The sequence below is a fragment of the Sturnira hondurensis genome, unplaced genomic scaffold, assembly GCF_014824575.4.
Source record: "Sturnira hondurensis isolate 20B ecotype Veracruz unplaced genomic scaffold, ASM1482457v3 Scaffold0007401, whole genome shotgun sequence".
Lineage (NCBI taxonomy): Eukaryota > Metazoa > Chordata > Mammalia > Chiroptera > Phyllostomidae > Sturnira > Sturnira hondurensis.
Genome location: NW_028080032.1, coordinates 7,253,833 through 7,277,948, shown reverse-complemented (window position 1 = coordinate 7,277,948; position 24,116 = coordinate 7,253,833). Strand labels below are relative to the sequence as shown.

The window sequence follows — 24,116 nt, the reverse complement described above, 5'->3', positions numbered from 1 at the left end:
GGTTCAATTCCAGGTCAGGGCAAATGCCTGGGTTGCAGTTTCAGTCCCCGACCCAGACCCAGACAAGAAGCAGTCACTGTTTCTTCCTCTCTTTCTCCTTCCCTTCCTCTCTAAAAATAAACAAATAAAACTTGTAAAAATAAAATCTGCCCTGGCTGGTGTGGCTCAGTGGATTGAGTGCTGGCCTGGTTCACTGGTTCAGTTCCCAGCCTAGGGCACATGCCTGGGCTGCAGGCCAGGCCCCAAGTTGGGGGCGCATGAGAGGCAACCACACATTGGTGTTTCTCTCCCTTCCCCTCTAACAATAAATAAAATCTTTTAGAAAATTAAATCACTAAATTAAAAAAATTCATCCATGCTGCTCTTGCCTTTCTAAAAGGGACCACACCCAGGGCAGGCAAGAGACAAAAGATTACCTGGATACCACCCCCCACCCCTTAACATTCCAGGGTGGAGAGAGGAAGTAGAAGGAGGTGGGGAGGAGGGAACCACCTGGGTGATGTGCCAGCCCTAGTCAAGGTGGGAAAACCGGTTTGGGGCTCTCCCCTGGCTGGAACCACTGGGGCTTGAAGGTCTCACTGCTGGAGGACCAGGAAGCTAGGGCTGGTGGAAAAGGAGAAAGCAGGTAGGATCAGTGAGGGGCCTGTCTTCACCTTTGAACTGGGAGGTCACTACATGTGGAGTTGCTAATTCATCTTCAGCCTCTTGGAGGTACAATCTCTCCCCAGTAATATCATCTTTCTCCTGCCACTGTCCCCACTGATAGCCATTAGCTTGGAGATGCCAATCACTGAAAGGCCTAAGGGACTTCCTCTTAAAGCCCCAAGGGTAAGCCAAGGGATGCCCTAACATTCCTTTCTTTCTGCCTCTCGGTCCTCACTCCTGCAAGGTCCTTCATTAATGAGCCTTGATAAGCCTAGTTCCCAGATGCTTATAATTTAATTTAGCCCAAGAGAAGTTGGCTCCCTCCCTACTGTCCCAGTCAACTGACCCCAAGCTTCTCTCTAGCCCCAAAGCAGTGCAAGGCCTGGCTTCCTCAAACCCATCCATACCCAGGCAGGTACACTGAAGATACCTACCTTCCCAAGTCTAGAGAGCATTTAGACATGGAGGTGGCCCCTTATCCTAGTTAGAGCCTAGCCTGTGGCCACTCTCTCAACACTTGCTTTCATGTCCCACCAAAGCGAGGACCAAAGGGCACCGGGAAAGGACATGTCCCCAACAGACGCAAGCCCAGACTATGAAGGATGCACCCTTGGCTGTTAAAATGTTCACCCTCACAAAAGAGGGGGTGGACAGATTTATTGAATTCAAACTGGGAAAGGAGCAGCTGAACAGCTGGACTCTGGGCCCAGCCCCAGGCCCCGTGCCCAGGATAGGACCCTGCCAGAGAAGGAGAGGCACAGGGCCTGCAGATGCCCACAAGGGAAACAAACACCCATTTTCACTCCCCTAGAGGTCTCTTGGGAACCTCCAATCTGGAAAGAAAACCGAGGGCCAAAGTAACATGGGCTGGGCCAAAGAAAGGGGTCAGGGTTGGGAAAGCAGGCAGACAGGCTCAAAAGCCTGCAGAGTTAGACTGTGCTTCTGGAGGTGGTCTGGGGGCAGAGATGGGGGGCTGCCAGCCTTGCGGGGGCCTAGGCTGGACCTTCCTATGAAGCCCTTCCCAGAATGGCTTTGGGGTCCCCCCCACCGAAACCTGGTATAGACGGCAGAGGGGAGAGGCACTCTCTGGCCGGGAGCTTCCAGGGCCCATCCCTGGAGGCTGCTGTGGCCTAGTCCACTGATGGCATGGTGTGGTAGCACCGGACAGCTCCCCACCTGGTCCCCCAAGCCCAGGGGCAAATGGGGAGGAAATAGGACTCTGAGAAAGAGGCAATAAGCAGGCAGTGAGGCTGACCCTAAGCCTGGGCCCTGCCAAGGTGACTGGGCTCGTTCACAGGGCCTGGTGAACACCACTAAAGGATCTGGGGCTTCCCATTCTGGCTCCATCCACAGCAGCTGCCCAAAGAGTCCTTTGCCCTGGGCTGGTGCTGCCACATCTGGGTCGAGGGTATGGCTAGGCCCAGTGGCTCAGCTTTGATGTCCAAGACCCCGAACTCCTGCCTGCCTGGCATGGTTCTTTCTGGTCACATGGACCAGGTCATGTTCCAGGTGCAGAATGTGGCTCTGCACACGATCATCAATGGGGAAGGAGGTCAGATACCGCTTTACCATAGCGAAGTAAGCCATGGCCTCCCCGAAGCTGGGCACAGGCAACTCATCACCATCCTCCTCCTCATCCTCATCATCATCGTCGTCGTCATCATCATCATCGTCATCATCCTCTTCTTCCTCACTGTCCGATTCAGAGTCCTCCTCACCTTCCAGGAAATGGAGGGTGGGGCACTGGGCCTCCTCCTGGGCACCGTAGCCTCCAAAGCTGCCGCCAGCCTCCACTACCCCCCGGGCCCAGTCCTCTGCCTCCAAGCCCTCAGAGGAGCTCTCCTCCTCCTCTTCCTCCTCCTCTTCATCACTGTCATCAACATCACCCTCCTCTTCCACCTCCTCTTCCTCTCCCAACTCCTCTCCTTCCCCCCCTTCCTCCTCTTCCTCTCCTTCTTCTTCCTCCTCCTCCTCCCCTTCTCCCTCCTCTTCCTCTTCCTCCTCCTCTTCTTCCTCCTCCTCCTCCTCCTCCCCCTCGCTCTTGAGGGCAGTGGTGATGGTAGCATTTGGGCCACCCCCGAAGCCAGCCTCACGAAAGCAGGCAGCTATGTCTGAAGGCTCCACCGCCTGCCATGCTGCAGCCACAAAGTGCAGAGCCTCCATAAGACCCAGCTGCAGGGCAGAACGATCTTGACCCTCTAGCGCCGCCATAGCCTTGAGCAGCATAGCCTGGCGGTAGTGGCCCTTCACCTGTTGGACCACTCCCCGCTCCAGCGGCTGCACAGTGCCCGGAGGGAAGAAGGCCAGCTGTACATGACGCAGGCCCGAGGTATCCAGGGACTGGGCAGCCAGGCGGCCGGCAAGTAGCAGGACTCGGCGAGACTCTGCTGCCATGCGGGTGTCTAGGGCCTTCAGGTATTTGGCCAGGGCCTGGGTGGTGACACCACCCTTAGAGTTGGCTGTGTAGTCGCAAGGCAGGCCGGCTTGGCCTGCGCGGGGCTTGGCTGACTTGCCCGCCACCAGCGGGGGCAGCTTCTCGCTGCCGTCGGCGTTGGCGCACAGCAACACACTCAAGCGCTGGGTGGCCCTGCGCGCCCGTCCATCGCTGCCACACAGCCCCGCGCCCTGGTCAGGCAGAAAGTCGTACCATAGACTGGTCTCAGTGGCGCTGAACACGTCCTGGGAGGCGTAGCCCTCGGCCACCGACGGTGGCTGCTCTTCCCGAGCGCGCCAGCCCGTCATACCTCCGCCGCTGCCCTCCGAGGGCACCGCAGGTGGACCGGAGGGCGCTGCTGGGGCCCGGGGAGCAGTGCTGCGCGAGCGGGGGCGGGCCACGCCACTGCAGGACACTACTCCGTGGCGCCGGCGGAAGCGGTCCAGCCAGCCGTTGGAGGCAGTGAAGTCGTCCATGCCCAGCTCCTCTGCTATCCGCAGAGCCTTCTCCTTGAGAATGATGCCCTTCACTGGCAGGCCAGCGGCACGGATCTGTTGGAACCAGGCGATGAGCAGCCCCTCGAGCTTGTCGTAGGGGGACAGCTTGTTGGTCTTGCGGCAGGTGGAGGCCACACCGTACTTGCGCTCCGACGCCAGGATGGCGCGCTTGTTCTTCAGGATTGTGCTAAGCGTGGACGGCGGGATGTTGAAGCGCCGCGCGATCTCGCCCTTGCGCAGGTTAGGGTTCTCCTCCACCTCCTGGATGATCCGCGACTTCTCCCGGAACGTCAGCTGCCGCCTCTTGGGGCCCATCCCGGCGCGCCCCCCGCCCCGGGGCCCGGCGCCACCGCCGCCGCCCCGGCCGCCGCTGNCGCCTCTTGGGGCCCGGGCCCGCGGCGGGGGGCACCTGGCGGCCTCTCCCGCGCGCCCCACCCGAGACAAAGCGGCTCGTGGGGCAGCGGGCGGGGCAGCGACCCGGCCGGGCCGGGGACGCCTTCGGGGACGCGGGCGGGCGCGGCGCCGGGCGCCGGGCAGCAGGCGGCGAGCGCGGGCGACGGAGGGCGGCGCGGGCACGGGAGGCAGAAAGTGCCGCGGCGCTAGGAGCGGGGAGAGCCGTGAGCGGGGCGGAGCGGGGCGGAGCGGGGCGGAGCGGGCGGAGCGGGATCTCGCGGGAAGCGCGGGGACGCCCGACACCGCCTCCCGGCCCTCCGCGCCCACCTCCCTCCCCGCCGCCGGGACTGGCCGCGGGGGGGCGCTGTGGCCTGCTGGACCGCCCAGCGCTGTGGCTTCCGGTAACCTAAGGGCGGGGGCGTGGTACCTGGCCACCTTGTCGGGTGGGCAGCGATTTACTACTAGTAAAGAATAGCTACTGTGTTTTGTGTTTTATTAAGGTAAAAATTCCGTAACCCACGTTTTTGGCAGAAACTGGAAAATACAGGAAACTAGAAATCACCTTTCACCCCAAACACCTGGTGAGACACGCAGGTAACATTTTGATAGATTTCCTTCCAGTCTTTTCTCTAGGCACTACAGTTTTCTCTAAAAATTTACTGCATAAAACAGGCCTCAGACTGTTTAGACCGTATGTTTGGCATCTCTTGCTGTTTTACCTGGCATCAGGTGATAAGGATTTTGCCATGTCGTTATTGCCAGCATGCTTTTTAATGGATGAACTTTATGTAGCCTATTATTATGCATTTAGGTTATTTTTATAAGCAACATCAGTTTAAAATCTATTTGATGATAATCCCACAATTCATAAACACTGATTACATCTCAGTGTGTCACTTGAATAGTAATAAATGTATGTGTTTGTACCTACAGAAATAAAGTATATACATAGGCATGCATGCACAAGAATTTCTGAAACCTCTTCTTCCTGCACCAAACACATAAAAATGAAATTCTTAAAACATTGACTGTATTATAGTGATTTAATTTTATTTAAAAAATTCCCCCTCAAACGAGGACATTTTTTCATTGCATTGAGAGAGAGAGAGAGACAGACAGACAGACAGACACTGATCTGAGAAACACAGAACAGCCAGCTCCCGCACACGTGCCCCCCCCCCAGGACCAGAACCACAACCCAGGTTCTGGGTTGTTTCATTGCCCTAAACAGCAACTGAACAGCAACCCTTTGATGCACTGGAAGATGCTCCAACCAAATGAACCACACAGGCCATGGCTGTATTAGAGTGATTTTTAAAAATCTCCTAGAGTAACATGAGGAGTAGGCAGAGAGAGGAAGGCTGTGACCGGCCATGGGGACAGGCTGAGTGAAGACCTGGAAGTGGATGATGCTAAAGTGAGTGCGTTTGTGTATATGAAGGAGGGAAGAGAACCAAGGGATCATTCTCTGGGCTCTCCAAGGTAATGGGCTCAAGCGAGGACAAGCAAGAAACTCGTGAGATGCAGAAAAAATGTGGTATGTGTATAGAATGGAATATTGCTTAGACATAAAAAAGAATAAAAGCTAGCTATTTGTGACATGGATGGACGTAGGGGGTATTATGCCAAGTGAAATAAATCAGAGCCCTGGCTGGTGTGGCTCAGTAGATTGAGCACCAGCCTGTGAACCAACCGGTGGCCAGTTCGACTCCCATTCAGGGCACAGGCTGGGTTGTGGGCCAGTAGGGTCCCCAGTAGGGGGTGCTCAAGAGGCAACCACGCATTGATATTTCTCTCCCTTCCCCTCTTTAAAAATAAATAAATAAAATATTTGAAAAAAAGTCAGAGAACGACAAATACCACATGATTTCATTCATTATACATGATTTCATTATATGTGGAATCTAAAAAACAAAACAAGTGACTAAACAAAATAATACAGAAACAGATTCGTAGATACAGAGAACAAACGGATGGTTACCAGAGGAGAGTGGGGGGGGGGCGGTGAAAGGGGTGAAGGGTCATAAGAGGTACAAACTTCCAGTTATAAAATAAATAAGTCGCAGGGATGTAATGTACATTATAGGGATAATAGCCAATAATATGATAACTTTGTATGGTGACAGATGATTACTAGACCCGTTTGGCGTTTACATCATAAGGTATATAAACGTCCTATCACTATATTGTATACCTGAAACTAGTATAATATTGTATGTGAACTATACTTTAATAAATATTTTTTTAACAAGGGAGACTCATGAGGAACAGCTGAAATGGCAGAAGGAAAACCAAGGCTGTATGGTGTTCTGGAAGCCGACGGAAGAAAGTGTAACCCACAGCTGGTTTAGTGCGCATTTCTCTTTTCCTGTATGTATTGGCTGTTTGAATCCTGTGGATTTTCTAGTCTATCCTTTGCCCACGTGTCCCTTATATTTGTCTTTTTGTTGGCTTTTAGGAGCTCTTCACCTCCAAACATAAAATTTTTGTTAAGTATATTGCAAGTATATTCTCCATTTGTTCTTTAACTTAGCCTGGGGAATCTTAGATGTGAGTTTTAATCTTTAAGTAGACAGGTCTGTCGGTTTTTCCTATATTGCTTCCGGGTTTTGTGTCTTACTTAGAAAGCCCTTTCGCACCCCTGAGGTATAAATCACCAGATCTAATCACAAGATCCAAAAGAAAATGTGGGAGACTTTTCCTGTCCAGGCCAGATCAGCACTTGGCCCATAATCAGTGTGTGGGCCCTGTGCAGAGGTACCTGGATGTTGGGCCGCCTGGCCGAGGACTCATCCCCACACATCTTCAGGAAACCTTGCTACATCTCAGGTATTTCATCCATGTGACATGTCCCTCCTGTCCCCCCACCCATTCTAGTTTATAATAAATGTGTCTTTGAGTCATTGGACGGTGTGTGGACTCCCCCCACCCACTCTGCTGATTTTTCCAAGTTTTCTTCAACAAGCAATCGCCAACAGACCCTTTAAAATGAAAGGAAAGCTTGCTGCGGGGCACAAAGAATAGCTACTAGGTAAGTGGAATGATTATTAGGCCTGGTAGGCAGCCTGGAACAGCCTGGTCCAGGAGAAGAGAAGGTGGACTCTGGAATTCCCTAAGGTGGAGAAGTGGAAAGATGGGGCCTATGGAGGGAGGTGGGGGATCCCAGGGCTCCCGATGGGTTGGATAAAATGAGAGGGAGTAGAAATGGGTCCTGTGCACTGCCACAGTCAGGGTGAGAGCGGGTGTCTGGAAACGGCTAGCACGTGTGTGTGGCTTCTTTTCTGTCCTAGAAGTGGCTGTACCAGTCTCTGTGTCTGGCACCCACGCTGGGCCTGGAAGTAGAAGACACTGTGGGCCTGCTGATGAGGGGCGGCTGCGGCTGCAGGAAGGAGGCTGTCCAGCCGTTTGAGGACCCTTCTGAAGTTCCTGCAGCCAAGAGTCCCAAGACAAATATCTCGATTCTCCCCTAATCCTTCATAGCATATGATTTATTTTTAACATCTTTATTGAGATACATTTCATGTTCCATACAATTCCCCCAATTAAGGTATACAATTCACAGATACATAAGAACTACTACCACAGTCCATTTTAGAATATTTTTATCACCTTAGAAAGAAATCCCACACCCTTTAGCTGCCATCTCCCTATCTGTCCCCCACCCCTTCTCCAGCATAAGAAATCACTAATCTACTTCCTGTCGGTAGATTTCCCTCTTCTGAATGTTTCGTACGAATGGAATCGTGTGTCTGTTATGACTGGCTTCTTTTACTTCGCATCATGTTTTCAAGATTCATCTATGATGTAGCATCTATCAGCACTTCATTTTTGACGGCTGACTACTGTTCTATTGTATGGGTATGACATTTTGTTTATACCGTTATCAGTTGGTAGACATTTGAGTTGCTTACACATTTTGGGAACGTGAATAATGCTGCTATAGACATTTGCAAGTTTTTGTGTGGACATACGTTTTCGTTTGTCTTGGGTTATGCCTAGGAGTGGAATTGCTGGATCTTATGGTAACTCTGTATTTATTTGTTTGAGGAACTGCCAGATTGAGATCGTGTTTTTTTACTTAATCTAAAGATTATACACATTCTTGCCCTGGCTGGTATGGCTCAGTGGATTGAGGGCTGGCCTGCCAACCAAAAGGTCCCCAGTTCCATTCCCAGTCAGGGCACATGCCTGGGTTATGGGCTGGGGGTCCCCAGTCGAGCAGGTGTGAGAGGCAACTGATCAATGTATCTCTCACCTGTTGGATGTTTCTCTCCTTTCTCCTCTCTCTAGACATACACAAATAAAATCTTTTAAAAAGTAAAATAAATAAAAATGATACATATTCTTTGGAAAATATTTTAAAATAATAGACATTTTTGAAGATAAAAACATTTAATCACTTTTAATTTAAATGATACTTTTCTGTGCATTTTGTTTTCTTATTTTTTTGTATTTTTATTTGTGCTTTGTTTTTTAATTGTATTTTATTAATTATGCTATTACAGTTGTTCCAGTTTTACTCTCCTTGCCCCTCTCCACCCAGAAATCCCCACTCCCTCAGGCAGTCCCACACTATTGTTCATGTCCGTGAGTCATGAACATATAAATTCTTTGGCTACTCCATTTCCCACACTGTATGTTACATCCCTGTGGCTATTCTGTAATTACCTATTTGTACTTCTTAATTCCCTCACCTCTTCACTCATTCCCCCACACCCTCCTCCCACCTGGCAGTCATCAAAACACTCTCCATATCTATGATTTTGTCTCTGATCTTCTTGTTTGTTTAGTTTGTTTTTTAGATTTAATTGTTGATAAGTATGTATTTATTGCCACTATATTGTTCATAGTTTAGATCTTCTTTCTCTTAAATAAGTCCCTTTAACATTTCATATAATGATGGTTTGGTGGTGATGAACTCCTTTAGTTTTTTCTTGTCTGGGAAGCTCTCTATCTGCCCTTCCATTGTAAATGACAGCTTTGTTGGATAGAGGAATCTAGGTTGTAGGTCCCTGCTTTTCATCACTTCGAATACTTCTTGCCAGTCCCCACTAGCCTGAAAGTTTCTTCGGAGAATTCAGCTGACAGTCTTATGGGAACTCATCTGTAGGTAACTGCTTTCCTCTTGCTGCTTTTAAGATTCTTTCTTTATCTTTAACCTTGGGCTTTCTAATTATGATGTGTTTTGGAGTGGGCCTCTTTGCATCCATCTTGTTTGGGACTCTGTGCTTCCTGGACTTGCATATCTATTTTTTTCACCAAATTAGGGGAGTTTTCTTTCTTTCATTTTAAATTTGTATTTAAATCTAAATAAATATTTTATTTATTTTTAGAGAGGGGGGAGGAAAGGGAGAAAGAGAGGGAAAGAAACTGCTGTATGTGGTTGGTTGCCACTCACGCGCCCCCTAATGGGGACCTGGCCTGCAACCCAGGCATGTGCCCTGCCTGGGAATCAAACCAGTGACCCTTTGGTTTGCAGGCCGGTGCTCAGTCCACTGAGCCACACCAACCAGGGCTCTTTCATTATTTTTACTAGGGCCACCTTAGCATAATATTTTGTAGCCAATAATGTAAATATCTTTTCATGTCAATATCTACATCTGTTCAAACTCCTTTTATTTTAGGAACCCTTTCTTCAAAAGGCCATTTTCCAAGAGCCCACTACGTAATCATTCAATAATCAACAGTTATTTATTGGGCCCCAGGCAGGTGCCAGGCATCCGTACCCCCCAGTACCTGTTCTCTTTAAAAGCTGTAGGCTATACACAGGTATTATACCCTCATTGGCTGTTCTTGTGTTGAAGGACATCCAGCTTACACTCTATGTTTTATTGCTATTAAAAATGACTCAGCCCTGGCTGGCATAGCTCAGTGGATTGAGCGCGGGCCTGCGAACCGCACGATCGCAGTTCGATTCCCAATCAGGGCACATGCCTGGGTTGCGGGCCGGTTCCCAGTAGGGGACTCACAAGAGGCAACCATACTTCTCTCCTTCTCTCCTTCCCTTCCCCTCTAAAGATAAATAAAATTTATTTTTTAAAAAATGACTCAGTGAATATACATCTGTTTGTACTTTTATCATATCCTTAAGAGAAATCTCCAGAAGTAGAATATTGGGGTCAGAGGCCAACCTGTGGCTGAGCCCATCTGAAGCGCTGGGACAAGGGTAGAGAGGGAAATGACATGGTCCCTGCTCTTCAATAACTCCATCAGCTTGAGAAAATGAGATTGAGAAAAGGGAAGAGGAGACTTCAATGAATAAAGCCCATACCTTCTGTAAGCTGCCCTTTAGGAGTTCATTCAATGCACACCTTCTGCATCATTGCAAAAGCTAATAACCTAAGTGTTCAGCATTGGGAGATTCAGGAAATGTGTACCATTATGGTACTGATATGGATCTATGTTCGAGTCAAATAGAGAAAGAAAGCAAGGTACAAAATAATGTTTCATATACTGTTTGTGCATGTATAAGAATAGGGACACACGTCTGCTTGTAAATGTATAGACCTGCCCTGTTCACTCTCGTAGCCACTGATCCCCGATGGGCTGTCACACACTTGAAATGTGGCACGTCCAAGTTGAGATGTGTTATAAATATAAAATGTGCGATGGACTTGGTATCAGAAAAAAGTATATAAATATGTATTATTAATCATGTTTATGTTAGTAACAGTATGTTGAAATGATACTTTTAATACATTAGGTTAAGTAAAATCATATATAAGCTTTTTCATGTTTCTTTTTATTTTATTTTATTTATTTATCTTTAGAAGGGAAGGAGAGAGGGAGAGAAATATCAATGTATGGTTGCTTCTGATGGGTGCCCTGCTGGGAACTGACCTACAACCCAGGCATGTGCCCTGACTGGGAATCTAACCATGAGCTTTTGGTTCACAGGCCCATGCTCAATCCACTGAGCTACACCAGCCAGGGCTCTTTTTATTTTTTTAATGTGGCTACTAAAAAGTTAAATTACACAGGAGGCTCATATTTACAATAGTGGCTGCCTCTGAGGAAGGGTCCTGAAGGTTTGTGTGAGGTGGGAGGTTGAATTTTCACTAACTTCGTGGACCCTTTGAATTTTCTCCTTTGTCTGAGTTTTCAGTACCATGTACCAATGTTTTAAAAACACTGCACATGTCAGTCCATGACAAAATAATAGCGGAAAAATTAGTCCCCCCCACAAAAAAGATGCTGTTTGGGAACAGGCTTGGAGAAGCAGAAGGATTGTATAAGAACGTGTTAATTTTTCATCCCACTGGCAAGGCTCCAGGGTCCCAGCAGACCCCTTACCCAGCCCAGCACCCCGTGTGCACGGTTGGTGCCTGGTCACTCATTTCTTTCCATGGATGGAGCCATCTGCCCAGAAGTGTCATTGGATGGGAGGAATCAGTTCTCTTAACTATGATGTTTGCAATTTTTTTAGCTTATTATTATTGACTAGGTTTTTTTTTTGAAGTGAATACATAATCTATGATCTAACCGGCAAAAGGAGGTTCAGGAAGACACACAGAGCTGCTGTGTGGGATGTGCTAGAAAGATCCCTCTGTGGCCTTGGCTCCTCTTCACTGGCCCGAGGTGACCTTCTGACTGTGGGACTTCAGGGCACTGGAATATCACTGCCCTCTTCCCTCTACCACCACCACCTCTGCACACCCTAGAGAAGCATTTGTGGGGTAATCTCTGCTGAGCTGATTTTGAAAATGCAACCACCTCAAGGTGGTTTATTTCTGGTCTTTTTGGTGGGAAGCCCCACAGAGTAGTCATAGCCTTGAATCTCGGAGGTCTGGAGCTGGATCATGACCTCAGACTTTAGGCCTCCTGCATAGGTCCTGGCACAGCACCTGGGCAAAATGTTGAGAAAGGAAAAGTCGCCATCCCCACCCAGGTCATCCCGCTGAGGTGGGACTGGGGTCTTCCCATCCCCTCCCTCTACACCTCGGTCCGCAGGCCAGCCCAACCCCCCACAGTCAGGCCTTCCCTTTTGACGACATAATCCGATCTTTGCAGCTACACAGAAAGGGGCACAAGGCTGCAGCTCCCGCCATCCCCAGCTGTGCCCCTCTCAGCCAGAGACCACCTCTGCCCTGCAAAGACAGGATGCAAAAGCTGCTTGCTTACTGCTCACGCGATTTGGGGTACAGCCTTCCAGAAGCCTCCTTCCAGGAAAGCGGGCTGGCTGGAAGGTGATTAGATCATTAGAAGATGTTCAGTTTAATCTAGTGACAAATTCAGCCTTTGAGATCATCAGAGAAGCACCAATTAAACAATACGCTGCCCATTGGCACCACATTAGCCAACTGTTAATGGGCAGGGAATACTTCCCTAACTGGGTTTTGAGGTCATCCACACCCTCCTCGGCTCTCACCGCCAAGCTCCGTGGCTAGGCCAACCATTAGAGCACAGGCGGCAAACACCAGGTCGGGATTCGACTCCAGCTCTCCACCTCGTTTTACCCTGCCGGCATCTCGTTTCTAACCAGAGGCAGCTCGGAGCTCTCGCTTAACTGTTAAGGAGTAGTTAAATTTATATAGCCCTAAAATTACATTGGGCCCTTTGAAGGCAACCTCCAGGCTGATGTGGCCCCCCATGAAAATGAGTTTGACGCCCCTGCATAGAGCCTCCTCTGGGGTAGCTGGGGGAAAACTGGACCCCTTGGTGTCACGTCTAACCTGGGGTCCTCAGAAGCACCCATCACTTACCCATTAGCCCCCACAGCGAGTCCCCTTCCTGCGCTGGGGCTCCTGGTGGGAATTAGCTTTGGGGCCGCCTGTCGCGGGGGTAGGGAAGCTGCACAAGCAGAGGGGCCTGGGGAAAAATCTCAGCTCCACCACTTGCCAAACCGTGTAACCCTGAAGGAGTTAATGAACTTGTTCTCCACGCCTCAACGACCCCTTCTGTAAAGCGGTGAACGCACCGCATAGAGCAACTGAGTTTGACGAACTCCTGGAGCGGTGCTTCTCACAGTGCCTACCTTGTAATTGATGTTAAACCGCGGGGATCCCTCTTGAGACCACTCTAGGGGTCGTTGGTTCCCCTGGGGCTCTCTCCCCTGCGGGTGTGTAACTCCAAACCACACCCCGAGCAGCGGAATTTGGGGAACCAGAATTATCCGGCTCCCTCGCTTGTGGGGGTGGGGTACGGAAGGTGGGGCACGGAAGGTGGGGCGTGGGAGAAACCCCAATTTCCCGGCTTCACCCAAAGTCTGGAAATGGGAGGGGCGGGTTGGTCTAGCCGAGGGCGGGGTCCCCGGGGTGAAAGGCGCTGGGGCTAAACCCGCCCGGCCCCGCCCTCGGTCCCGCCCTCCTGTAACCCGAGCCTCCATTGGTGGCGTCCGGCGGCGCGGCCGCTGTTATTTTTCGAATATATAAGGAGGTAGAGGTGGCAGCTGTTGCTAGAGGCTTCCCGTACTAGTGGCTGGTCCCCACGTCCCTCCATCCCCCTCCCCACCCTCCCCGCTTCCCTCTCCTCCCTCGCTCCGACCCCGTTGCTCTTCCTCCCTTCCCCCTACTTCCACCCCGGCCCGCTCCCCACCTGGTCCTGGATAGCTGTGCCCCAGTGTCTGTGGGTCTCCCGGTTCCCGGCCGTGCGGCCAGCCTCTGCGCGCCCCGCCACGATGGAGCTGACCCAGCCGGACGCCACCGCACAGAGCTCCGCTCTCAGTCCGGCGAGCGTGCGCGGCGGCGCGGTGCGTCCGAGCCACCTTCCGGGCCTCCGGCTTGGAGCTCATGGCCTTCTGGGGTCCCCGGAGCGCGCGGCCACTTCCTCGCCTGTCACCACCCTCACCCAGACCATGCACGACCTCGCTGGGCTCGGCAGGTAGGGCACGCCAAGGAGGCCGAGTGTGGGTTCAGAGGTCGGCACTAGGGTGTTGGACCTGGGCCGCCTGGGGACCCCGACACGGGATCGGAATCCGACAAGCGGAGTGGGGAGGCATCCCAGGCAAAGCCTGCTTTGGGGACCGGGGACAAGGGCGGTGAGGCCAGGACTGTGCTGCTCACATTCTCCGGGTGACCTGTTCTTGGCCAGCACAAGACTCTGAAGATCCTCTTTTATCTCCTCCTCCTCATTTCTCAGTGTGCCTCCACCACGCTGCCTCCCTAATTTTTGTCCAAATGCCACCATTTTGCCCCAGGCAGGGGATCGTGAGCCTGGAGGGGGAACTTGAGGGTGGCAGAGCAGTCCAGTTCTGTCCCTTGCCCCTGCTCCCTCTTCCCATAGTTCTTTCCTGGGGTTAAAGGGTTAAACGCTGGTCCTACTCCCTAAGCTAGCTTGCTGGGTCCAGGCTGGGTTGTCCTCCCAGGAACGGAAACCTAAGCCTTGGCCCTTCCTCCAGAAAGGCTTGTGGATGGGCAGGAGCCTAAAGGCCCTCCAGGGCTGTTCAGCTGCCTCACCATCCCCCAGGATGATCCCCAGCCCAGCTTCTTCCTTTTTTCTCGAGCTCACCTCCCCTTGTACCCAGGAGGAGCTTTCTTAAACCGATCAACAAAGAGAAGACACTTAGGGCCTCTGTAGAAGGAGCCTGCCTTGGCCTGAGAAGAGGGCTTCCATGTCATCACCTCCCTTGGGGCAGTCAGAAGCTGCGTGGGCCCTTCAGAAGTGGGTGGCTGGTGGGAACATGGGCCAGCCAGCCCTGAACCCCACATTTACTTTTCTGCTTCCCCGGGTCCCTGCTCCCTTCCCAGGGAGAGCCCCAAGAGTCAGGTAGGCAGCCTGCTCACATGCCTATCCCTGTCCCCGCGGCGATCGTCTGCATCCTCCCTGTCGTCTGAGTCCTCTGAATCTTCTGATGCAGGTGAGGCCCAGGGGAGTTTGGGGGGCAGCCTGAGCCTCCCCATTTAGTTGCCAATCAGACTAACATCCTTCCAATAACCTGGGGGCCCGAGAAGCCTCCCCCTGTACACCTATGGCGGGGCTCACCATGTCCAGCCCAGGATGGCAGAGCTGGTGGCTGGGCGGGGGCCCTATGAAAGGCATGAGGTCTCACCTATTTAAAACCAAACCTACTGAACCACAGCCATGCCTGGGAGGCATTAGGGCTGAAAGCTGGTTATTTTATCTCACTTGATCCTCAGCTATAATATTTTCACTTCAAAAAGCTGTCATCTCTTCCAGAACAAATTATCTTAAACCAGTTCACGAAAAATGCTTAGCAAAGTTTTGGTTTACAAACCATGTAGAGGCATTTCCAAAGTAAATGGGAAGTGGAGCTCTGAGCATTTGGGAGTTCGTGTCAGCCCTTGGGGTCCACGGGAGGGAGGGTTTTTCTTCATTTTCGAATGTGTCAAGATCTGAAATAGAAACTGTTCCCTCCCCCTTCTCTGAATAGAGTTGAAACATGGTTGGGGGGAGAGTGCAGAAAACGGCACTACTTTTAAACCAAAGCACTCTGTCCCCTTAGGTCTCTGCATGGACTCCCCCAGCCCCATGGACCCTCAGATGGCAGAACAGACGTGAGTAGAGAAGAGGGATTCGCCATTACTAAGGAGTTGGCATCTGCCTTTGGGAATCCCAGCTGTAGCATAAACTCACTGGGGAAGCCTGGGAGAGTGCACAGACCCCTCCAGATCTCCATATGGGGGAATTAATTGGCCCTAAGTTCTGGGATTCTGCTCCCTGCCTTGGAGGAGGGTCTGCCCTCACAGGAGCAGTTGAGAGTGGGCTCAGGGCCAGGGTGGCCGGGACAGTGGCCTCTGGGAACAGCAGATACTTGATGCCAGCCAGTCCTCATGAGAATACGGGCCTGGTATGTGTCCTGTTTTCCTTTCTGCCTATACACATTTTGTCTTTTGGGGGGAATATCACACTTTAAATATATGGTCCTAATTCAAAACTCGTACGTACCACTGTAGGCCAAACAGAACAGTTGCTGCGGGCTGGTGTAGCCCTCAGCTGTCCTATCAGCAACCTCTGCCTTCAGTGACACTTGACCCTCTGGGCCACCCTGGACCAGCCCCTTTGTGGGAAGGACTGGAGAGGGGTCTGGTGGGCTCTGCTCAGGACATATTCCACCACCTTGGTTGTAGAGCAGGAGAAGTACCTTCCAGAAAACAGCTGTTCCCATCCAGCTGTTCGAGCCTGGGCAGGGAGGGCAGCTGCCAGGCCTTAGTGAGAACAGCTGGGCATCTCCAGCCTGGGCTGGGGCACTGTGGCTTTGGGGTTAGGGCAGTGGCTGTCTTTCCTCCCACTGCCTTTGATCAGACTGGGCTGGGCTGCAGGGTTTGTTCACAAACAGGAAATGGGGAGAGAATTGGGTGGAGGGACCGAAGTTAGGTTTTGGTGCAACACAGAGCTGTGCCTACTTTACCCCCAAAGCCCAGGTGCAGAGTGGAAACCAAGACAATGATATTGATCAGTCCTGATGCCAGGTTGGCTGGGCACAGCCACCCCCACAAATATACCTTGGGGCCAACCCCTTGACATTTTACTCCTCAGTGCTCCCCCACCCCCCACACCTGCTGTGACAGTTACACAGCCTCTCAGAAAGAAGCTTGTGTGTGTGTGCGTGCGCGTGTGTACGCATAGATGCACAAAGCCCTGTGTGGCAGGTGGTCTCTGGTAACATAGCTGGGGGGGCGGGGCCTATGTACAGAGGCTTGTGCTCCAGCCTCAAAAGGAACATCTGTTGGAATCCCTTGCCTGCTGGCCTCTCCTAAGGCAAGAGGAGGGGGTGGGACAGAGGCTGGGCCCTGAAAATTCCATAAGAGGGAGAAGAGGATGTGACCCTACACACTTGTCGCTGGGAGGTCTGGCATGGCAGACGGTGGCTGATTCAGGGGCACACTAAACCAGGCCTCGTCCTGGAGGGAGCCAGGATGGCCCCACACAAGGGGAGGGAAGCCCAGCATTGCTGGCATCCAGGCCTTGGAGACACCCACATTGTTGGCCAAGGCGTGTCACCAAGGGATAGATGAATGCCTTTCCTGGTGGTCGAATGGCCCCATGAGGCAATTTGCATACAGGTGGAAGGCCTGTGGGCAAGCTGGCGTGAACAGTTGTCTGGGTAACGCTCAGTCACCCTCGACCTACCCCAGCTGCCTCCCATTTACTGCCATTCTCTGGGCCCTCTTCCATCCAGGGCAGCCTTTAAAGTCCCAGGCAGCCTCTCATCTTCCTCCTCCCCAATACTCGGGTCCCCAGATGGCTGACATTCTTCCTGCTTCCCCTCTCCACTGTCCTTAGCCCTTGTCCCCAGGTGTTGTGGGCTGGGGACCTGATGCTGGTGGGGAAGTGGTGGGCTGTAGTGGGAGGTGGACTGCGTGAGACTGACTCTGCTTTCTCCTAGGTTTGAACAGGCCATCCAGGCAGCTAGCCGGTTTATTCGAAAGTAAGTGCTTGGCCTTCCTCTTGCAAACTGGTGTTCTATCCACCACAGGCTGCCTCTGCCCACCCCACCCCCGCCATTGGCATGGGGTGGGTGCTCTCCCGGGCCCTCCTGTCGGGGTAGGTGCGCAGGGCTGTGGTGGAGGGGCATCCCGCATGCTCTTCATTACAGTCCTGGACGCTGCAGCCCTGACATGTCCCCGTTTCCTTCTGCAGCAAGCAGCTCACCTTCCGACGCTTCCAGTCCCTGCCGGTGAGTGGCCCCTGAGGCCTGACAGGAGGCTCAGGCACACTGGCCAGGACTGGGGAAGAGCAGGAGGGCTCTGGGGCTCAACTCCCAGAGGGTACCTTTGGTGTCAGATGCCTGGCTATGGGAGATGGGGTTTGGGAGGTGGATGGGCGAGCAGGGGGACTCAGGGGAGGGATGGGAGAAGGTAGGGCCTGGGCTGGTGCCAGAGAAAGGTAGCCTTCAGTACCTGCTGCCCCCCTGGCTCTCTAGGTGAGGCTTCTGGGCCATAGCCCTGTGCTGCGGAACATCACCAACTCCCAAGCGCCTGGCAGCTGGAGGAAGAGCGAGGCGCGTGGCCAGCCTGCCCACAGCTCTGGGGAGGACAAAGAGAATGTGCGCTTCCAGCAGGCCAGAGTGGAAACACTTAGGGAGAGAAGGGGGGGGTGCTGGGGTGGTTCTCTGGCATTTGATAACGCCCACTCACTCTCTGCCCCCACCTTGCCCACAGGATGGATTTGTCTTCAAGATGCCACAGACGCCCACACATTCCAGCCATGCCCATGCTCTGGCTGAGTGGGCCAGCCGCAGAGAAGCCTTCGCCCAGAGGCCAAGCTCAGCCCCTGACCTGATGGTACATCAGGAGAGCCGATCCTTGCAGGGCAGGCATGCCCACAGGGCGGGTGCCCCCAAAGGCAGCTGAGGGATGGGAGGGTGATTCAGAGCCCGAGGTGGGGGAACCTTTTCTCAGGAGGATAGGGGTGGGGACTGCTTCGGGTCCCCACCCTTGAGTAGTCCGCATCTGTTCACCCCCCACACAAGTGTCTCACCCCTGAGCGGAAGATGGAGGTAGAGGAGCTGAGTCCCCTGGCCCAACGTTTCTCCCTGACCCCGACCAAAGGGGCTCCTGACGAAGACGATGGGTTTGTGGACATCCTGGATAATGACTTAAAGGTAAGCAGCCTTGCTCCATCAGGCCCCCCACTTCTCCCTCCCTGGGACCTCCCAGAGAGGAGAGTCCTGCAACAAGACTATGATCTTACTCCAATGTTAGAAGAAGAAGTGGGGGTAGCTGAGTCACAGCTTGACCTCTGGCCAATCAGAGAAGAGCAGGTGGCTGGTGCTGCAGTGAGGGGAGGATGCGCAGGGCAGAGGGAAGGTGCTCCTGCTTCTCATGGTTCTGTGCAAGCCCCAGCAGTGAGGGGTCCCTGCCATCTCCTGGCTCTGGGGGGCTGCCCTGTGCGGAGGTGCTGGGAGAACAGAGAAGGACTTCGGCTTGAGGGGTTTGGCTTGCGCCTGTGGGTGCCACCATGTCTTTGTTGATTTGGCCTCAGGATGATGACTCAGTACCCCCGGGCATGGAGAGCCTCATTAGTGCCCCACTGGTCAAGAACTCAGAAAAGGAAGAGGAACAGGTGAGCTTCTGGGGTGGCCCCCTGAGAACTTGGAGGGTGGGGCCCTACCCTCCAGGTGTGATTTCAGGGGAGCAGGAGCTGAGCACTCTGATCCCCGACCCACCGCCCTTGCCAGGACCTCATCATGTACAGCAAGTGCCAGCGGCTCTTCCGCTCTCCGTCCATGCCCTGCGGCGTGATCCGGCCCATCCTCAAGAGGCTGGAGCGGCCCCAGGACCGGGACCTGCCCATCCAGAACAAGCGGAGGAGAAGTGTGACCCCTCTGGAGGAGCAGCAGGAGCCTGAGGAACCTGTGAGTGCCCTTCTCAGCCAGTGTGCAGGCAAAGCGGGGTACCAGCCAGACTGGGCATGGAGGGACAGCTTCCCCCCTGACCTTGGCTGCCATCTGTCTCACAGAAGGCCCGTGTCCTCCGCTCCAAGTCCTTGTGTCATGACCAGATTGAGAACATTCTGGACAGCGACCACCGTGAACTGATTGGGGATTACTCCAAGGTACCAGCTGGAAAGACCCTCACCCTGACTGACTGTGTTCTCTGAGCCTGGCAGCTGCTTCCGTGCTGCCCTCTCTCTGCAGAGGCCCCTTTGCTTTGTCCCTTGCATTTCAGTATCCTTTGCTCTCACCTAGATTCATCTCTCTGGCTCTCCTTGGCCTTCTGACTCTCTCGCACATGTCCGGGCATCAGGTGGCGTCTCCACCTTGGGAAAACGTTTCCAAACTAACATCTAGTTTGATCCTCCTCAAGCCTCATCCCCAGGATTGGCAGAGCTGGGGGCTGGGGGCAGGAGTCCATCACTTCTGCTCCCCTTCATTTCCCTTTGGAAGGTTTTTCCCAGGGTATCAGACCCAAGAGGTGCCTCTCGGTTGCTATGGGAATCAAAGCTGAATTTGAAGGTCAAATCAGGTGTGGCCGCTGGGCTGGGGAAAGAAACTCCATCCTTCCCATGTACCGCATCTTGCCCATTTCACTTTGTTCCTCTTCTCTTTCTCAATCTCTCTCTCTCTCCCCACTTCCCTTTAGGCCTTCCTTCTGCAGACTGTGGATGGAAAGCACCAAGACCTCAAGTACATCTCACCGGAAACGGTATGTGCATGTTAGACTTCCTGGGAATAGGCTGCAGGCACTGGGTAGCGAGTGTAGGGCAAGGGTAGGGGTCAGCCCCTGCCTGCCAGCCTGACCTGCTGGGACCTAATTCCGTGGCCTCCTACAGATGGTGGCCCTGCTGATGGGCAGGTTCAACAATATCGTGGAGAAGTTTGTGATTGTGGACTGCAGATACCCCTATGAATATGAAGGCGGGCACATCAAGGTGAGACAGGGTGATGAGAGGGGCTAGAGACCCGCCAGTTCCATCCTTCCCCTGTGGGGGCGCCCTCTTGTGGGGAAGGGTCCTGCCCAGCAAGAGGGTGGGTCACGCATTCGAAAGACGCGAACTGCTTAGGGGAGGGGTCAGCCACCCAGGCCCAGGGCTGTGGCCTGATCTCCGGCTACTCTGGCAGACTGCCGTGAACCTGCCCCTGGAACAGGACGCCGAGCTCTTCCTGCTGCAGAGCCCCATCATGGCCCGTGGCCTGGACAAGAGAATCATCCTCATTTTCCACTGTGAATTCTCATCTGAGCGCGGGCCCCGCATGTAAGTCCCAGTTCCACCCAAGCTTGTGGGTGCTGGATCCATCCTGTGGCCGAGAGCCCTGAGCCCAGCCCTCCTTGGCCCGGGCCTCTTGTGGAGTCTGATCTCCCGGAGCAGACCTCACCCCTGCTTCCTTGGACATAGCACCCTCCTCCTGTCTCCTCCTTACTGTCCTTTCCATCAGGCCTCACCCCCCACCCATTACTACCACCCCCACAAAATCTGCTTCCAAGCCCTCAGCAGCGTTCTTAAAATCCAAGGGTCCAGTCCCAGTCCTCAGTGACAATGACCCTTCTAGTGTTCAAATGTCCTTTCCTTTCCTCATCTCTTTCCCTCGCCAAGTCTGTCCAGACCTCCTCAATACATCTGAATTTTGTCACCCTCTCTTGTTCTGCTTCTGCTTTCCAGGTCCAAGCCCTCATATATTACTGGGAGAGATTCTGCAACTGCCTTCTAGAAACAGAGAGGCCTCCTTGGTTTTCCTCCTTCCTTCCATTTCCCCAGCCTCTTCTGTGCCCAGTAGCCAGACTGACCAGAAAGTGCCTGCACACTTGGGCCCCCTGTGGCCCTCCAAGGCCCTCAAAGGAGTGCGTGCAGGGAACAGGTTCCCCGATGCCCACCTGTTGCATGCCCAGCTCTGATCCTCACACCCCTGTTGGTCCCAGGTGCCGCTTCATCAGGGAACGAGATCGGGCCATCAATGTCTACCCCAGCCTCCACTATCCTGAGATGTACATCCTCAAAGGCGGCTATAAGGAGTTCTTCCCACAGCACCCGGTACCACGGGCAGGGGTGGCCACTGCCTCCGTGGGAGGGTTGGACTGCCAGGAAAGGGCTTGGCCAGGCATCACCCTGAGAGAAGAAGGGAGGCCTGCCCCCCACAAAGTTATCCATTCCCCCATATTGATTGACCCCTCCCATCCTGCCCTAGACCTTCTGTGAGCCTCAGGACTATCGACCCATGAACCATGAGGCCTTCAAGGACAAGCTGAAGACTTTCCGCCTCAAGACGCGCAGCTGGACTGGGGAGCGGAGCCGGAGGGAGCTCTGCAGCCGCCTGCAGGACCAGTGAAAAGCCAACCATGGACTTGCCTACCTTCATTGCCGCAGGTGGCCTGGGCACCAGCTGCCCAGGAGCCTGTAGGCCTGCGGGTCTGCCCGGGGCCCCGGGTACTGTCCAGGGAAAGACAGTGAGGGTGTCCAGTCCATCTGCCCCTAACCCCAATCCCCTTGTCTCACTCCAGCCATCCTCCATATCCTGCTGCCACCCCCCCTACCAACACCCCAGCCCCTGGAAAAACCCAGGCTGTTGACTTAGTGAAATTGGAGTAAGTCCAACTCAGAGGAAGTATTTTGTGTCCAGCAGGAACTGTTTGCTTTCTTCTTCCTTGTTGGGGTTAACCCTTTGTCTTCCCGTGTCCAGAAGAGCCCCCATTTTCCTAGGGACTTGGTTTGTATGTATGAGGCTGGGGGAAAGCCACAGCCGGCCCCCAAGATGGGCCAGAGCCGCACTCCTCCCTGCACTGGGAGTCAGCACTGTGCCCTGGCCCCCACAGCCCCCCTAAGTGTGTCAGCGTGTCCCCCTTTCTTGTTCCCTCTTTCCTGTCCCGCCTTATGTGCACTTGCAGCACAGACATAAGCTCTTACTCTTTCTGTCTCAGTGTTACCTGCGTGCTTGATTTGTCTGTCTGATTTTCTTTGGCCCACCTCAGGACATTCACAGGCGGTCAGGCAGTCACCCTAAGAGAAGAAGGGAGGGCTGCCCCAACCCGAAGTTACCCAGTCCAGTTGGGGTTAGAACTCATACCTTAGTTAGCCACTTGGTCTGTCTTCTGTTGCCTCAGAAAGGGGTGTTATTATACTTGGGGGCCCCTGGGCGAGGGCTAAAGCCTGCATCCATAACCTCACTGGAATCCCAGCCCCAGCTGCTGTGAACCCTGGGGCCTGACTTGTCAGAATTAACTGCTATCTTGTGGATGGACAGATGGATGGATGAATGGATGGATGCTGTAGGTACACCATGCCTTGCACCTACAAACTGCTGAGTGAAATCAGTTCAGCGAGCATGACATGCTGTGATAGAAGTATATGTGTGCGTGTCTGTCTGTCTGTATAAAGTCTTTACAGTTTAAAGTTTGGAAATACGGAAGAGGAGATGTCATGGAAGCAGCTAAACCAAGGACAGAGCCACCTCTGACTTCTTAGCCTCGGGGTGTGGGGAGGGCTGTGCTTGAAGGCCTGAAAGAGTCATCTGTTAGGGCCTCATCTCAATAAAGCACTGAACAAATGGAGCAACCAGCACTGTGTCCTGTGAGGCTCTTGACAAGACCGCGCAGACCCCGATGGGGGGATAGGGCAGGGCAGATCAGCAGATCGGGGCTGGAAGACTCCTGGACAGCCTCACACTGTCTTCCCAAGTCTTGCCAAGAACTTGGATTCAGCCTCCCACTTCCCTTCATCTGGCCGCTCAAGCACTCCTGGGCCCATCCTTCCTAAACTTTGAGCCAGGAAGGCAAGAGTGACTCTACGACTCCTCTCTAGAATTATCAATAGCTCCCCACTGCTGGCACAATCTGGCCCCTCTGCAGCCTCATTTCTCATCTCTGGCTGACTCAAATGCTCCATACCTTACTCTTCACAACTCCTTGCCTTTGCATTTGCTCTCCCTTATCTGTTATTCCTTCTGTAAGGTTCGATTTTAGTTGTCATTCCTCCCAGAAGCCTTTTTAAAAATTTATTTATCTTTAGAGGGGAAGGGAAGGATAGAAACATCAATGCATGGTTGCCTCGCGTGAGTCCCCCCCACAGCCCCAGGAACTAGCCTGCAACCCAGCCATGTGCCCTGACTGGGGATCGAACCTTGATCGTGTGGTTCGCAGGCCTGCGCTCAATCCACTGAGCTACACCAGCCAGGGCCCAGAAGCCTTTTTGCCCTGGTCAGGGAAATGGCTTTCCTCTCAGGATCCCTAGGACCCAGCAGAGCTTCCATCACCTGGGAGATGCTGTGCTCAAGACCAGAGAATAGGAAAGGACCAGTCTGGGAGAACTGGTCCCAGGCCCAAATCCAGTGTCGCAGGAAATCCTCTCAGAATACCACTGCTGTTACACACACACACACACACACCCCACACACCCAATGTGAGCTGTTTGTGATTGCAGGGACTTCTTTGCTGCCTGATACAGAGTGTGCACATGTCACTCTCTGTGGAAGTCCATCTACCTTTTGAAATAGATTATTCACTCCGTTTTGCAGATGGGAAGGTGGAGGCTATTTCTAGCAACAAGAAGGGACTCCGGATTCCCAGGCTGAGTCTAAAGGACCAGTGCTTGACCCCCACGTTTGTTATGCCTAAATGATTGGTGTTTATTCCTGGTCCAGAGCCCCCTGCAAGGACACAATAGGTGGGGGATCCTAGGGAGGGGCTGGGCCTCCACTCAGGGAGGTTGGGGCCCTGAAGACTCCAGAATCCCCTCTATCCCCAAGCAGGAAGTTGACACAGAGACCAACATTTATTTGGGTGAGGGCGCTTGCCCCAGAAAGAGAAATAGCTGTT

At 53.1% G+C, this 24,116-nt stretch overlaps 2 protein-coding genes and 1 long non-coding RNA gene across 6 annotated transcripts; 2 read left to right on the top strand and 1 right to left on the bottom strand.

The window, feature by feature from the left end:
• Positions 1 to 1,255: 1,255 nt before the first annotated feature.
• CENPB (centromere protein B) lies at positions 1,256 to 4,204 on the bottom strand. Of its 2 annotated transcripts, XM_037051723.1 has the most exons (2): positions 3,954 to 4,204; positions 1,256 to 3,877 (listed from the first exon to the last, which is right to left on the bottom strand). In XM_037051723.1, exon 2 carries the CDS (start codon positions 3,553 to 3,555, stop codon positions 2,074 to 2,076), a length of 1,482 nt encoding a protein of 493 aa, XP_036907618.1. In that variant the 5' UTR covers positions 3,556 to 3,877; positions 3,954 to 4,204; the 3' UTR covers positions 1,256 to 2,073. The 2 variants fall into 2 exon arrangements, with proteins under 2 accessions (XP_036907618.1, XP_036907617.1); XM_037051722.1 differs by lacking the exon at positions 3,954 to 4,204 and having other exon boundaries at positions 1,256 to 3,940.
• Positions 4,205 to 4,320: 116 nt separating this feature from the next.
• LOC118990906 (uncharacterized) lies at positions 4,321 to 4,991 on the top strand. Its single transcript, XR_005067310.1, has 2 exons — positions 4,321 to 4,563; positions 4,903 to 4,991. It is a non-coding gene; the product is annotated as an uncharacterized LOC118990906 (long non-coding RNA).
• Positions 4,992 to 13,310: 8,319 nt separating this feature from the next.
• CDC25B (cell division cycle 25B) lies at positions 13,311 to 22,860 on the top strand. 3 transcript variants are annotated; one of them, XM_037051720.1, is made up of 16 exons: positions 13,311 to 13,788; positions 14,655 to 14,764; positions 15,371 to 15,422; positions 17,255 to 17,296; positions 17,509 to 17,545; positions 17,792 to 17,914; positions 18,030 to 18,152; positions 18,341 to 18,472; positions 18,853 to 18,933; positions 19,049 to 19,225; positions 19,330 to 19,425; positions 19,953 to 20,015; positions 20,143 to 20,241; positions 20,432 to 20,565; positions 21,228 to 21,339; positions 21,494 to 22,860. In XM_037051720.1, exons 1-16 carry the CDS (start codon positions 13,586 to 13,588, stop codon positions 21,632 to 21,634), a joined length of 1,725 nt encoding a protein of 574 aa, XP_036907615.1. In that variant the 5' UTR covers positions 13,311 to 13,585; the 3' UTR covers positions 21,635 to 22,860. The 3 variants fall into 3 exon arrangements, with proteins under 3 accessions (XP_036907615.1, XP_036907614.1, XP_036907616.1); XM_037051719.1 differs by having other exon boundaries at positions 13,313 to 13,788; positions 17,792 to 17,929; XM_037051721.1 differs by lacking the exon at positions 14,655 to 14,764 and having other exon boundaries at positions 13,598 to 13,788; positions 17,792 to 17,929.
• The last annotated feature ends 1,256 nt before the right edge of the window (positions 22,861 to 24,116 follow it).